This window comes from Podarcis pityusensis (assembly GCF_964106645.2).
Source record: "Podarcis pityusensis genome assembly, chromosome: 8".
In the NCBI taxonomy this organism is placed as follows: domain Eukaryota; kingdom Metazoa; phylum Chordata; class Lepidosauria; order Squamata; family Lacertidae; genus Podarcis; species Podarcis pityusensis.
The window spans coordinates 69,686,569-69,699,788 of NC_138033.1; the positions used below are offsets into that span (position 1 = coordinate 69,686,569).

General features: G+C 43.3%; 1 protein-coding gene across 3 annotated transcripts in view; it reads right to left on the minus strand.

The window, feature by feature from the left end:
• The window catches only part of CFAP74 (cilia and flagella associated protein 74), an 84,139-nt gene that overhangs the window by 65,040 nt on the left and 5,879 nt on the right, over window positions 1–13,220 (minus strand). For all 3 annotated transcript variants that reach the window (XM_081015969.1, XM_081015968.1, XM_081015970.1), the window contains exons 4-10: window positions 12,605–12,760; window positions 10,432–10,530; window positions 5,986–6,090; window positions 3,601–3,774; window positions 2,129–2,239; window positions 1,927–2,029; window positions 1,100–1,257 (exon numbers count right to left, since the gene is read on the minus strand). In XM_081015969.1, the coding sequence (XP_080872095.1) occupies window positions 1,100–1,257; window positions 1,927–2,029; window positions 2,129–2,239; window positions 3,601–3,774; window positions 5,986–6,090; window positions 10,432–10,530; window positions 12,605–12,760 (906 nt within the window). The remainder of the gene's footprint in view (window positions 1–1,099; window positions 1,258–1,926; window positions 2,030–2,128; window positions 2,240–3,600; window positions 3,775–5,985; window positions 6,091–10,431; window positions 10,531–12,604; window positions 12,761–13,220) is intronic.

A 13,220-nucleotide genomic window follows, 5' to 3' on the forward strand; every position in this document is an offset into this window, starting at 1 on the left:
CAGCAAACTTTTTCAGCAGGGGGCCAGTCCACCGTTCCTCAGTCCTTGTGGGGGGCCGGACAATATTTTTTTTTGGGGGGGATAAATGAATTCCTATGCCCCACAAATAACCCAGAGATGCATTTTAAATAAAAGGACACATTCTACTCATTTAAGAACACACTGATTCCCAGACTGTCCATGGGCTGGATTTAGACGGCGATTGGGCCAGATCCGGCCCCTGGGCCTTAGTTTGCCTACCCATGCTGTACAGCATCTAGTCCAACTCCCTGCCCAATACATCAAGCCCATAGTTAGATCAGCTCCAACAGATACCTATCTAACTTCACCTTGATAAACTCCACTGTTGTGACTTGCTCTTCCCTGGTACGAGACACTGAGTCCTCAGAGGACGAAACAGTTGAGGACCTTGAGGGTCAAGCCAGGTCTCCTTCAGTCAGTGCCAAGGATCCTGTTGAGGAGCCCTGTGGATTGACATGTGCTGAAGGACCCTTGAAGCCACCGCTCTGTCCTTGAGCCCAGGCTGCAGAGCAACAACGCAACATGTGTCTACAGACCCAAAGTCATCACACACCTCATGAGTAAGGGGTCTGGTTGTGCGTAAGCAAACCCTGGAACTCATCTACTATCAGCAGCTGGGATTAGGGTGTGGTCTAGCATCTGTAGCCAAGTTATGAGAGTAGGGACAAGAATCACATACTGTACTCATTAGAGGAGAGTAAGGTAAACAAATTTTGGGGTGACAATCTTGTGTGTTTTTACAGGTAGCATTATGCAGCCTAAGATGACTCTCAGAGAATCCCTAGAAAGTCAGCACCTAATAATATAAATGACTTAATGCACAATGCCAATGCCTTCCTTTCTTTTTTTTGATAGACCCAGCAAGCAAAGCATAAAAACCTTCATCTAATCTTTGTCTTTAGTGATGCAATGCCTCCCACACCTTTCCAGAGTTAGATATTATATAAACCAGTGTTCACTTGGTAGTTTCCTCTAAGTTTGAGACTTCATATCTTCATTGCAAGAGACACAAATAGTTTCCTGTTCCTTTTTTAAAAGTACTACCATTCCCCCTCCCCCCCAAAAAGTGGCAGCTCACTTCTTCCGCTTCTCAAACTCCACCTGTCTTTTATAGAGAAAAGCCTCCCGGGTGACATTGTGTCCTTGGGCCTCGATAGTTTCCTTCATCTTCTGCTCTTGCTCTTGAGCATCAAGAAAGTTGGCTTTGTTCTGAGCCTGGTGAGTTCGGAGCTTTTCCTACATATTGGTGCAGGGGAGGGGTTAGATTCATTTGTGCACAGTTCCACAAGAAAGAAACTTAAGATAAATTTGCAGAGTACTACATATTTAAACATGCCAGACAAAGGGACATCAACCCACAACTAAAGACCCTTAGGCCAAGAGGGCCTTTGGCATAGGGCTGAAGTTTGCCCTAATGGCCCCTGTTATCAAGGAGGCACCCTGCCTGTCGAAACCAACTGAAGACACATTGATTTCAACACAAAGTTAAAACTGGTTTCAAAAAGTGTGATCCATTTCCAATCTAACCAAGGTGCCAGTGAGCTTCCACTGGACAGGTTGCAAGCATTCCAGCTTTTCAAATGCTCTCCACCTTCCATATAATAGCAACACTGGTGGTCGCTAGAAGGGAGATTGTAATTATTACATATATATCCTTCCTTTCCTTCACATTGAAGCAATACACATAATCTGCACACACTTGTACTGTAGGTTAGGCTAAGACACAGCAGCTGGCCCCAAGTCATCAACTGAGCTTCATGGTTGATCTGAATCCTAGCCCAACACTTTAACCACTGTGTAGTCAAGAGGGTGCTAAAAGAGACTCCTCAGTTGGGAAAGCTGGTCTACCCAAGGACTCCAAGGCATGCTTAGAAAAATCAAAGAACTTCAAAATAAAGCTAATACCCGATTGGAAGAGATGTTGTTCTTCAGGGACAACACAGTTTCCATCCTCTTTTGCATATATTCCTGGTTTTTCTGTTCCTGGTTTGCTTCTTTGTCACGGATCCTATTGGAGGAGCAAATCCAGTCAAGTTCATGACTGCATCTATCATTCCCAGCGTTGTTATTGAAAACTTAAAATTTTAATGAAGTGCAAATGGCAAACCTTCCCAAACTTTTCTTCAGAAACCTGACTGCTTTTTCATGGTTCCTCTGAGCATCTTCCAATGCTTTGGAAAGACGGTGATCATAATCATCCCTGGCTTTCTGTATTTTTCTATAGAGAAGCAAAACACAGATTTAAAAACAAAATAACATTGTATGCCTGGCTTATATTCTTGAGTTAGTAGGACCATGGCTGGTGTTAGGGGTTGGTTTTTGTGGGCACCTGCCAAGGTCCACAATCCAGAAGGGGCCTTTTACTAATCCTAGCCCTGCTACTCCTCTTCATTGCTGCTGCTGTCTGTTTTCTTGCCCTCTACAAGCAGAGAGAGGAGCCAGAAGGAGCACTAACCTTTGCCCAATTCGCCTTCCCTCCCAGGAGGCTGCTGCTACTGAAACTCAGAGGAAGAGGCAAGTTAATGGATGGCAGCAGCATCAACAGCAGTAAGGAGCTGCCGCCCATTAAAAACATGTTACCCAAGAACCACCACACAAAAAAGCTGGATCCAGCAGTGACAGGAACTTCAGAAGTTAACTGAGTTTGCTGTCAGGCTGGTGATCTGGAAACAAGCAGGTCCCATTCAGGTGGACAGTCCAACCAGGAAAAAGGTGGGCTGTATAAAGCGGGTATGTGAAAGTGAAGAAGGGGCAGGCATTAGTTTGGGTCCTGCCTTCTGGAACAACAAGAAACAAACTTTGTTCCATCATCACATATTTCAAGGATGATCTCATATTTTATAATGATTTATCAGTACACAAGTATGCATCACTAAGGGGAAGAGATATGAAGGAGCTGGAGAAATGGACAGCTACATTGCAGTATACTGAGGCAAGAACACTAGGAAAGAAAAACCAACAGAAGGTTCCTACTGCATTGGTTGCAACTTGAGAACTAGGACAGGTAATTTAGAACTCCAAAATCCAGGGAGAAATATGGATGGGGAGACTTTGGGAAACAACTCCAGAGTGGCCCCTGCACTGGTACCTTCCACATATTGTTGGGAATAAAATCTCCATCAGTTCCAACCAGCATGACCAATGGTCAAGGGTTTAGTCCTGGGGCAGGGAACGTTTTCAGGTTGAAGGCCACATTCCCTTCTGGGCGACCTTCCAAGAACCACATGCCAGTGGAGCAATGACTGTAAAATTTACCTCTATACAGTAGGCATGTTTCTATACACACCTCTCTCTATCCTCCTTCCAAGCAAGCAAGCAAGCAAGCAAGAGGTGCTATCAGAGTTTAAGGGCACATTCCAGCCAGGCAAAAGCACTCAAGGGGGATGCAAAGCATGGCCACTGCAGGGTGTGGTCTAAGAAGAAGGGATATGGCTTTGGGGAGAGTTCCTGAGTTTGATAAAGAACAAGTAGGGACATATTTGCCCCCTAGGCCCAAGGTTCCCACTCCAAGTTTAGCCTAGCAGCATCTGGAGGGGCTGGCCTTAAGTTGAGGAAGACTGCAGCACACACCTCACTTACCTCTCCGTGGCCAACCACCTCTGGTTTAGCTGCAAAGTTCGGTTCTTCTGGTTCTGGAGGCGTTCTGCTGCTTGCATTTGGTTCTGCTGGTCCAAATATTCCTCGTCCTGTTTGATCTGGTTACGGAGCTCGGAAAAATTGCCCTGCTCAATTTCAATCTTCCACATCTCGAGTCTTATAAAAACAGACAAAGGAAGAACAAGCAATAATTAAGGACATCTGCTGACTTGACCGCTGAGCAATTTGCTAGCACTTTGTGGATGGGAACCATCCTGCATTTCCCCCCCAACTGACCACAGCTTACAGTAACACACCAAATCAAGTGAAAGCTTGCCAAGTCACAGATTAAAAATATTTGACAGTGGAAAATAAAATGAAACATTACACTATAGAAACACCATGAAAGTAAAACTCACTTTTCAGCTACTGAACAAAGAAACCACCTTCAGCTCATTAGCCAGAATTTTCCCTCCCAAACACCCACACAACAGCCCAATAAGGATGCATCATGCTCAATGAGAACAGAATGCTTACTAGCTATTCAGAGCTTAATAACCAAACATCAAGTGGGCAGGAGTACGGAATGGAATATCCGTAGACCAGACATGACTAGCTACTTTGAACCCTGAATAGGAGCACTTGATACAGCAAATTTTTTTCATAGTTGCCCCTTGTTTCTCATCATTACAAAACTTAGGTTATTTTGGTTTCATCATGTGATAAATATTTTATGCTACAATTCTATACACACTTACCCAAGAGTAAGTCTCTAGAGGCTTAGTGGGTTGTATCTAACCAAGTCCTATTATGAATAGACCTACTAAAACTAATAGATTGCAGTTGGTTATGTCGCCTAGCGCCATCGGGTCTACTCTAAGTAGGACTACCATTGGCTAAATATAACCCAAAGGCAACGCCTAAAAAATAATCACATGTGGTCCTTTGGATACCAAATACTAAAACCCTCAATTTCATCCAATCCTTTGAATTAGCTTGGGCCAGCTGAGGCCACTTTTGACAGCCGTTTTTAAAAAAATATTTTTTAAAAATGCAAATGCCACTCATCACACTACTAAAAAAAGTGCCATGGAAGGTTTCTCCCCCGTTTCTTAAGCTTTTTATATAATTCAGCTGCAGGAGTCAGGCTGCTCTCTGGTTAATCAGCTGCTCAAGCTCTGCCATAAGCCCTTCATCCTGGACTCGCTTTGATGTGGCTGCAGCAGTGGTGTGACCTCCGAGACAAAAATAAAAAGGATTGGGTTTTTCTCCCCTCAAAAGACAAATACCTTGTATTTCCGTAAAGCATGATTTCAAACATGCAAGGCATCAGTTAAGAGCATGCAGTGCTGACTATTATGCCAGCTCAAACATAAATTGCTGAACTAGCCATTATTTTGACAATTCAGCCCCTCAAACACTCCTCTCTCATCCTAGTCCAACACTCTTAACCAGAATACCACACTGCCTCTTCTCTCCTTTCAGGCAATTTCTATCTCAAGTGTGAAAAGGAAGAATTGACTTTCCTCCTTCTGTTGCAAAAGGAGAAGCAGGCCAAACCAGTGCAGCCTGGCAGAGCTCCATCAAAACATCATAGAAAGTTTGAGGAAGAAGTAGGTTAAACAAACATCTGTTGGGAATCGTTTAGATAGAAATGGTCCTCTTTCGGGGCATGGGATGACCCCATTAAGTTCCCTTCCTGCTCCAAATGTCTTTAATACTCACAGTTGCTTTCATTTGGTTCAGCTTGTGTATCAAAGTTTCATTTACAAAGCAGTTAATTGTATGGGTGCAAGAGAAAATAACTAGTGCTTTATCTACAAATATGTATGTTGAACACTTAAATTATCCAAAGAATCATTTAGTAACCTAAATCAAAGCTGCATTTTAAAAATACATGATTTCTTTTTGCAAGTTTATTCTGGATTGCATTGAGGACACAAACGACAACACAAGATTCAGGAGATGGGGCACTTTCTGCTTCCACCCTGCCCCCTCACATTCTTGCTGCGGAGAGGGGCAGGAAGGAAGGACCAGAAGATTTACCCAGTGCATGACAGCTGGAAAGAATCAACATCATGTGAAAAAAATTTTCTAGGCATCTCAGTTTTACCCATGATGCCACAAGACCAACCAAATAAATAAAACTGCTTCCACAATGCAATTCAAACTTTCTTTAAGAGGGTTGTTGTCTTTTCACATTTTCCTTCCATCCAAGCATTAGGCCTTAACACATTTGCATATTTATTGATTAATTCCTCCACTTTAAAAAAACCAAAAAACATTAAGTAGGTTTTTCTGGACTCAGGGCTAAATTGCTATGTTGCATTAATAGAAAACCATAATGATCAATCCTGCCTCTGTCTCTTTTGTGCTCTTTAAACTTACAGGCTTTCGTTCAGCATTGCAGTAATTTTTGACTCAAGGTCCTTTTCATTTCCCAGTTCAACACACACACGTCGATGCATTGCCTGTAGGCGGAACACGGCAGCACTATTACATTAAAGGGAAAAAGAGAGAGAAAGAGAAAAGAAGAAAAATGGAAATAATGAATGTTAAAACCTGGCACATAAAAAAGAGAAACAATTATGGTGCCTTGAGGGGTAAAGGCTTATGTTTTCAAAATTCTGCCAGTTTATATTAACAGAATGTCTTTCAATTACGTCCCTAAAGTGTCCATTCCCCATTCAATCTCCTTAAAAACATCTACACAATGTGAATGACAATAACCATGGACAGCATTTTTGCAGACCTTACAGTCCATTTTAAACTGGTTTGCGAGTAAAAAAAGAAAAAGGAACAGAAAACATATTACAACATTTTGTAACTAATATATTTTAAAACACAGGAGATTGGTTTATCAGGTGTGAACAAGGCCAGGGGCATCTTACCCATAGACGTTAGTGGCGCGGGGTGCCGGGGTGCCAGATTTTGGAGGGCGCCACAGGCTGAGTGTCCGGGAAGGAGAGTCAGGGCGCGCTCCCTTCCCCGCTCTGGGGCAGCCCGCTCCTCTCCTCTCAGCCGCCCATTGGAGCATGCTGCGTCCAGCTCAGGGAAGCCCCTTTTTGTCCCCTACTGCCGGGGCTGCCTGGGCGGTGCAATTGGAGGTGGGGGTGGGGCGGGGGTGTCTCTCCCGCCCCTCTCTGGCCGCATCGCTGCCTGCCGCCTCCCTGCGGAGTCTGCGAGCAGAGCAGGGAAGCACCCTGTGCAATCCTAGCACTGAGCAAGGATGGGACAGCCTGTGAGCCACCTGATCTGCTTGCTGGCCCTCCTATCGCACGGACTTCTCCAGACGGGGGGGGGGGGAGTAAGGGGCACTGGGTGCTTAGAGGCAGGCTTCGCAGGAGGGCGTGGGAGGCCATCTGGGCTGCAATCAGACTCCCCTTAAAAAAGGTCGACAACTCTGAGAGACGGGGGGCAGGGACGCCGGAGAGATAGTTGCACCACGGTGCCGGATATGCTTAAGACGACCCTGAACAAGGCCACATTAACTGTCCAGGACTCACACCAGTAGCAGACATCACTGGGCACCTGCAGAGGCCCCTGTTTCCCTGCTAATTTCCCCTGCTCCTGGTGTTCTTCCTTCTTGCTACTTCTGCCTTTCATCTGCCCTCTGTGAGTAAGCTGGCAGAAAGAGGAGCAAGGGAGAATGGTTACATCTGCCTGCCTCGTCCTCATCCTCTGAAAAATGGTGCCAACCAGGTCTACAAGGAAACTCGAGCTGTTGGTTGGAGGAGTCACTTACAGGCCATCCCAGCTGGGTGTTTGCCATTGCAGCCCATGATTCCCCTCACGTGGGATGTCAGGCGATGCTGAAGGACCAATTGAGCATGGTGGAGAAATTTAAGCACATAGATCTCCTGACTTCACTCCAGCTAGCCGACTCATCACTGGGGATGAGTCACATACTCCTCACTGTGTACCTGCAAACTTCTAGTTTACAGTCTAGCTATGAATGGCTTTAAAAGAGGAATAAACAAATTGATGGAGGTCAAGACTACCAATTGCTTTTAGCCACAATAACTATGTTCTGTCTCCACCATGGGAAGGCAAACTAAGGCCCAGGGGCCGGATCCATCTCAATCACCTTCTAAATCCGGCCCACGGAAGGTCCTGGAATCAGCGTGTTTTTACATGAGTAGAATGTGTGCTTTTATTTAAAATGCATCTCTGGGTTATTTGTGGGGCATAGGAATTCCTTCATATTTTTTCCCCAGAATATAGTCTGGCCCCCCACAAGGTCTGAGGGACAGTGGACCGACCCCCTGCTGAAAAAGTTTGCTGACCCCTGGTCTCCACAATTGCAGGTAGTGTGCCTTTGAATGCCTGTTGCTGGAAAGTGAAAGTGGAGAGAGTGCACTTGGGTCATTCTTGAACACCTAGTTTCTTAAACAAGTACCACAGATCAGAAAGTATCATTGTGTGAAGAACTGAGACCAACTAGAAAGAATTGACAAGTATGAGCCTAACAACAAGAAAGTCAGCCTTTTGTGCTTTGGCTAGCATTGAAATAACCATTTGGAAAATCTGATTTGATGTCTGCTTTTATGATGAAGCATCCTCCAAATGTGCATTTTTTTTCTGAGCTGAAAACATTTGCAGAGATCACTACAATGTGTGGACTACTCCAGTTATTGGGCATCTGTACTAACTCTACAGCATAGATAGGAGCCTGTTATCCCTGATGACTGGGGCTGATGGGAGCTGGAGTCCATCAACATCTGGAGAGCCACAGGTTCCTCCAATCCCTGCTCTGCAGCAACTTTTTAGAATCCTTAACTGTAGAATTTAGTAGATGGAAAGAACATGAAGTCAAGTGCAGTTCATAATTTTAACAGAAGAAGAGTGTCATCAAAAGGTTAAGGAGAACAAAACAAACAAGGACTTCACATAACCACGGTGCTGTTTAGCATAGGAGGGGGAGCATAAGTTTCAAGAAATAATTGGAATTCCTTCAGGATTATACTATTCTATCTCAGAACAAAATTATGATTATAACTTTGCATTTGGTTAATGAATCAGAAGCCCATCCTGCTGCTAAACACATTTGTGTGCCTTATTATTGCTTTCTCCTCAGTGAACAAAGCCATTAGAAATTACTGTCAAATTTAAATTAGTCCCGTGAGCAAAGGGTTGGTAGCAGTACAGTGCCATCTTGCCCTATCCTCCTTAACAATCTGATATAATGATGGTATGAAACCATGAAAAGGGAACATTTTGCTTGATTTCATTTCACCTTTGTACCTAGTGGCTGTCTTTAATGCACAGTAGACCAACCGAAGTTATTGAGCATGACTAACTTCGTTCCACTGACTTCAATAGGTCTACTCTGAGTGGAACTACAACCCAAAACTCTCTAAAATAAGGTCTTACAAACTTTTATGTACTTCACCTAGCTTGCCCCTAACAATAATACTTAAGATTTGCATAGCACTTCTAGTGTTCTGAGAGCTTCAGATACGTTATCTAATGGCAGTTTTGACAGCAACCCTGCAAGGCAGGGATGGGAAACCTGTGATCATCCAAATGCTGTTGGACTACAATACCCAACATCCTAACCAGTGGCCACACAGGTTGGGGCTGAGGGGACTTTGGGTCTAACATGCTCCCCAATTCTGCTGTAAGGTTAAGTCAGTTCTATTTTGCAGATGCGGGGACTGAGGGAGCCTTGCTTAAAGCCCTCAAGTAAGTTCAGGGCAGAAAAAAATTCTGCAGATCCAGAATAAAACTGGAGACCTCCTGCTTTGTTGCTGAAATGTCATACACATCATACATTTAAGTCACATTAAAAACCCAGCCCCCCCCCACACAAGGGAAGGGCTATTGGTTTGTTTCTATTATGCATTTTGGGTTCTCATTTTGTATTTTTATTTTGTGAACCACCCTGTGATCTTCAGATGAAAGGAGGTCTACAACAACAACAAGGAATCATGGGAGCTGTACTTTTACCCCTCACATAGCTACAATTCCAAGCATCCTTAACAAACTACAGTTTCCAGGATTCTTTGGTGGAAGCAAAGTGCTTTAAATGTATGTGTATGTGCAGCCTTACCCTCTATGCCAGGCTTCCTCAAACTCAGCCCTCCAGATGTTTTTGGCCTACAATTCCCATGATCCCTAGCCAGCAGGACCAGTGGTCAGGGATGATGGGAATTGTAGTCTCAAAACATCTGGTGGGCCGGTTGAGGAAGCCTGCTCTATGCTATATCAATTCATGAGAAACAAAGCATTTCCATTATGAGGAGACAGAAGGCTTAACTTGAGCGTGATTCCCATGTGCATCCTCGTCTTGTGTGATAAGATCAAATGATCTTTGATCATTTTCTTTCTTCACTGCATGGTTCAGCCACAAAGAAAGTTCAGTAATCTGCTATTAGGTGCCTTGCATGTGTGAACAATTTCCCGACTGTAATCTTACCTCCTCCTTGGATGTGGAGAAGAAAAAGATCAAGCATTTCCAAAGCTGCAACATGCACCTAACTCTGCTGAGTAGTAGGTACCCACTGGGTATGAACAGTGTGTGACATACAGAGAGATTGCATCAGCAAGGAGGAGGCAAAGTGCTCCATCTGCTTCCCAGCACACAACAAAAGGTTAATGTTTCCTACCGCACACTGTGGTCCTCAGAGATAACTGCATTTGTGTTTATCAAACATTTTAATCACTGACTCATTAAGAACCATTCAACAAAGAGAATCAGGAGAGGTGGCGGATGGGGACTATCAAGCACTTCCAGCAACAGCAAGACACCAGAGAGAGTAATCAAAGTTCAGAATGAGCCATGTGAACACTGAAAAGGGTAGCAATCTATGACATGCAGGTACAGCTACGTACCTGTTCCCAGCCTCCTTCTCTCTCTCAATTTCGCTCTCTACAATCCTTTGTTGGTTTGTTAGGCTGTCGATATGGGAATGACAGGCATCCAGTTCCTCCCTGAAAATAAGCAGGCACAAATCACTGGGGGCAGGGAGGGGGGTCTTCCTAAATCTCAGACCCTTCTCTTTCTTTGACATTTCTGGCAACTAAGCTGCATATTTCAGCACAGAATTAAGAGTCAAAAATCCATCTGTGTACAAATTAATGATTATAAATACTGTATATTTTAATACTGTAATTTAAAAAAAACCAAGAATACCAGGTTATATCCAATGTTAGCCCTACTCAAAGTGGACCCACTGAAATTAATTGACTAACTTCAATCTATTAATTTTAATGGGTGTACTTCAAATAGGACTTAGTTGTTTACAACAGATGTTCATCAATTCCAGTGGCTCTACTCTGAGTAAGATTTAGTTGGCCACAATCCATAGCAATACTTAGGGTAGTGTTCAACTTATTCTGAGTAGAACCTCAAGAATTATTGAAGATGACTGAAGGCTTATCCACACTTCCTCTTGTCCCGCTGCTTTCACCTGGGGAAAACCACTCTTTAGTACTCAATCAGAGCAAATGGAATTCATGTTTTCTCCGAACTGAGATTTCCTCCAATTTAGCACTAAAGAGCAAGTTTTCCCTGGGAAAGGAACAGGGCAGGGGGGAAACCACTCAGGCCAGTGCCTAGAAAGTGTCAAATGGAAAACCACTTGGACACTTGCTTTCTAGGCACAGAACTAGCAGAAGTGTGGACTAGCCCTAAGTTAGGTCCAGTAATTTCAATGGGTATACTATGAGTAAAATATAGCTATACCATCCTTAGTATTTATTTTTTACAAAAAGAATTTCTAAACCACTTTTCATTTATAAATAAATTCTGAAGCAGTATATAAAAATAATATAGTGACAAAGAACATAATAAAACATTAATTTATGTTTATGGGCTTCTTTGAAAGGGTGATCAGGATATAAACAAAATAAATAAATAAATAAATAAATAAATACAGTGAAACAGTAAAAACATCACAATTACAGAAGCAGGTTCATCAAAAGCCAGCATCAATGGCTGAGAAATTTATATGTATTTATTTAAAATCAATGATGTTGAGGGTTGGAGAGGTGGGTGCTTGCTTAGGGCAGCTGAGTGAGTTCATGGGAAGGGAGAGATTTGAACTGAGTTTGTAGCCAAGAGCTTACCTGTGCCCTTAACCACATAAAATGTCATAAATTTCTGAAGAGGGAGACAGCAGCAATCTGTGTTAGGGCTCTAGAATGAGGGGTAGGGAGGCGTAAACCCTTTTGGACAGCGTGCAATTTGCGCTGCAAAACAACCTCTAATTCAAGGGGAGCTCTTTCCCCCAGCCCTCCATGCAAATTGCAGGTTTGTGTCCGTGATCCCAATCAAGACCATAGCAGGGGGCAGGCAATAGGATTGTCAGAGAATTCTGATGAAAACAAAAAAATGAGGTGGAAATTGCTGCAATTCACATGTTTGTTCACACCTTTCTTGATTTTTTAAGTCCTCAAATGATCCATAATCAATGACTATTTTTTAAAACGTTGTTTGGACATTTCCTTTACATTGAAATGAATGTAAGTTACGTAAATAGCTCCATAATCTATGTTAAACAGTGAACAGTGAGACAAGTCTTGAAATATTTGGCAGAAAGTGAACTGCAGTGAAACAGAAACAGCACTAATTATGATGAATACAGATCAGAGCAGAAATTACTGCCTTCTTATGCCAATAGAAACATTAAAGACCCCTTACCCACCATGCTAGGATCCCAGAATGCTAGCAATCTGCATATAAAGCACACCCCTGCACTTAAGGGCACTGACACATAGCTAACTATTGCCTAGCTCAGCCCCCAGTCGCTTGACACTATATTATGCTACTCAGTTCCTCCATTTCCTCCCCTGCCTGCTTACTCCTACTTCCAGGAACCCAAGGGTATTTTAAGCAAGAACATTTTCTTTAAAATAATGGCAGCAGACAGACCCTTTCAGCATAATGAGAAATCAAGTCTTTAAGCACAGTCTAAACCCTAAAAACAACTTTTACTCCATACATTGTGGAAACAGCGGGAAATGCTTATGTGTGTGTAGTGGGGAGGGTGGATGGAGAACTGACCTGGTTTTCCTAATAACCATCTCCTTTTCCTTGGCTAGATTGTCAAGTTGGTTCAGGTTCCTGCGCAAGTTGAGAACACGAACTCTGTCTGCGTAGTTCATTGTTTTTTTTATTCTCTGTGTCTTCGGTTGTTCTGAGCCTTCCCTGCTTGGTTGGCTGGGTGTGGGGAGAGAATAGATTTCCATTTCCATAGATCTTAAGATCAAAAAGCCATTAAAAAAACAGAGGCCTTATAGGCCTTATAAATTTACTTGGTTTACTTATATATTTAATTAACATCTTAGAATTATTTCTGTTCCACCTCTTTGCCCCTACAAGGTGTCAAAGATGGAGACAAGCAACAAGAAGAAAGTTGTCATGTTTCTGCTTTTCTTGAGGGCTTTCTGTTTGGTATAGTGTCACCCAGCACTGAAGACAGGGATGCTGCATGAAATCAGATTGAGGATTTCCTGTGCCCCTCCCTAGATCAAGGGTGGGGGCTGACGACATCCCTCCCTGTATCTCCATCTGGCCCTCAGCATTCTGCCCAAGTCACTCTCCTCAGTGGCCCTGATTTATTTATCTGGCTGGAACATAAGTGTGAAAATATTTACTGGAGAATGGGAGAGTGCTGTGT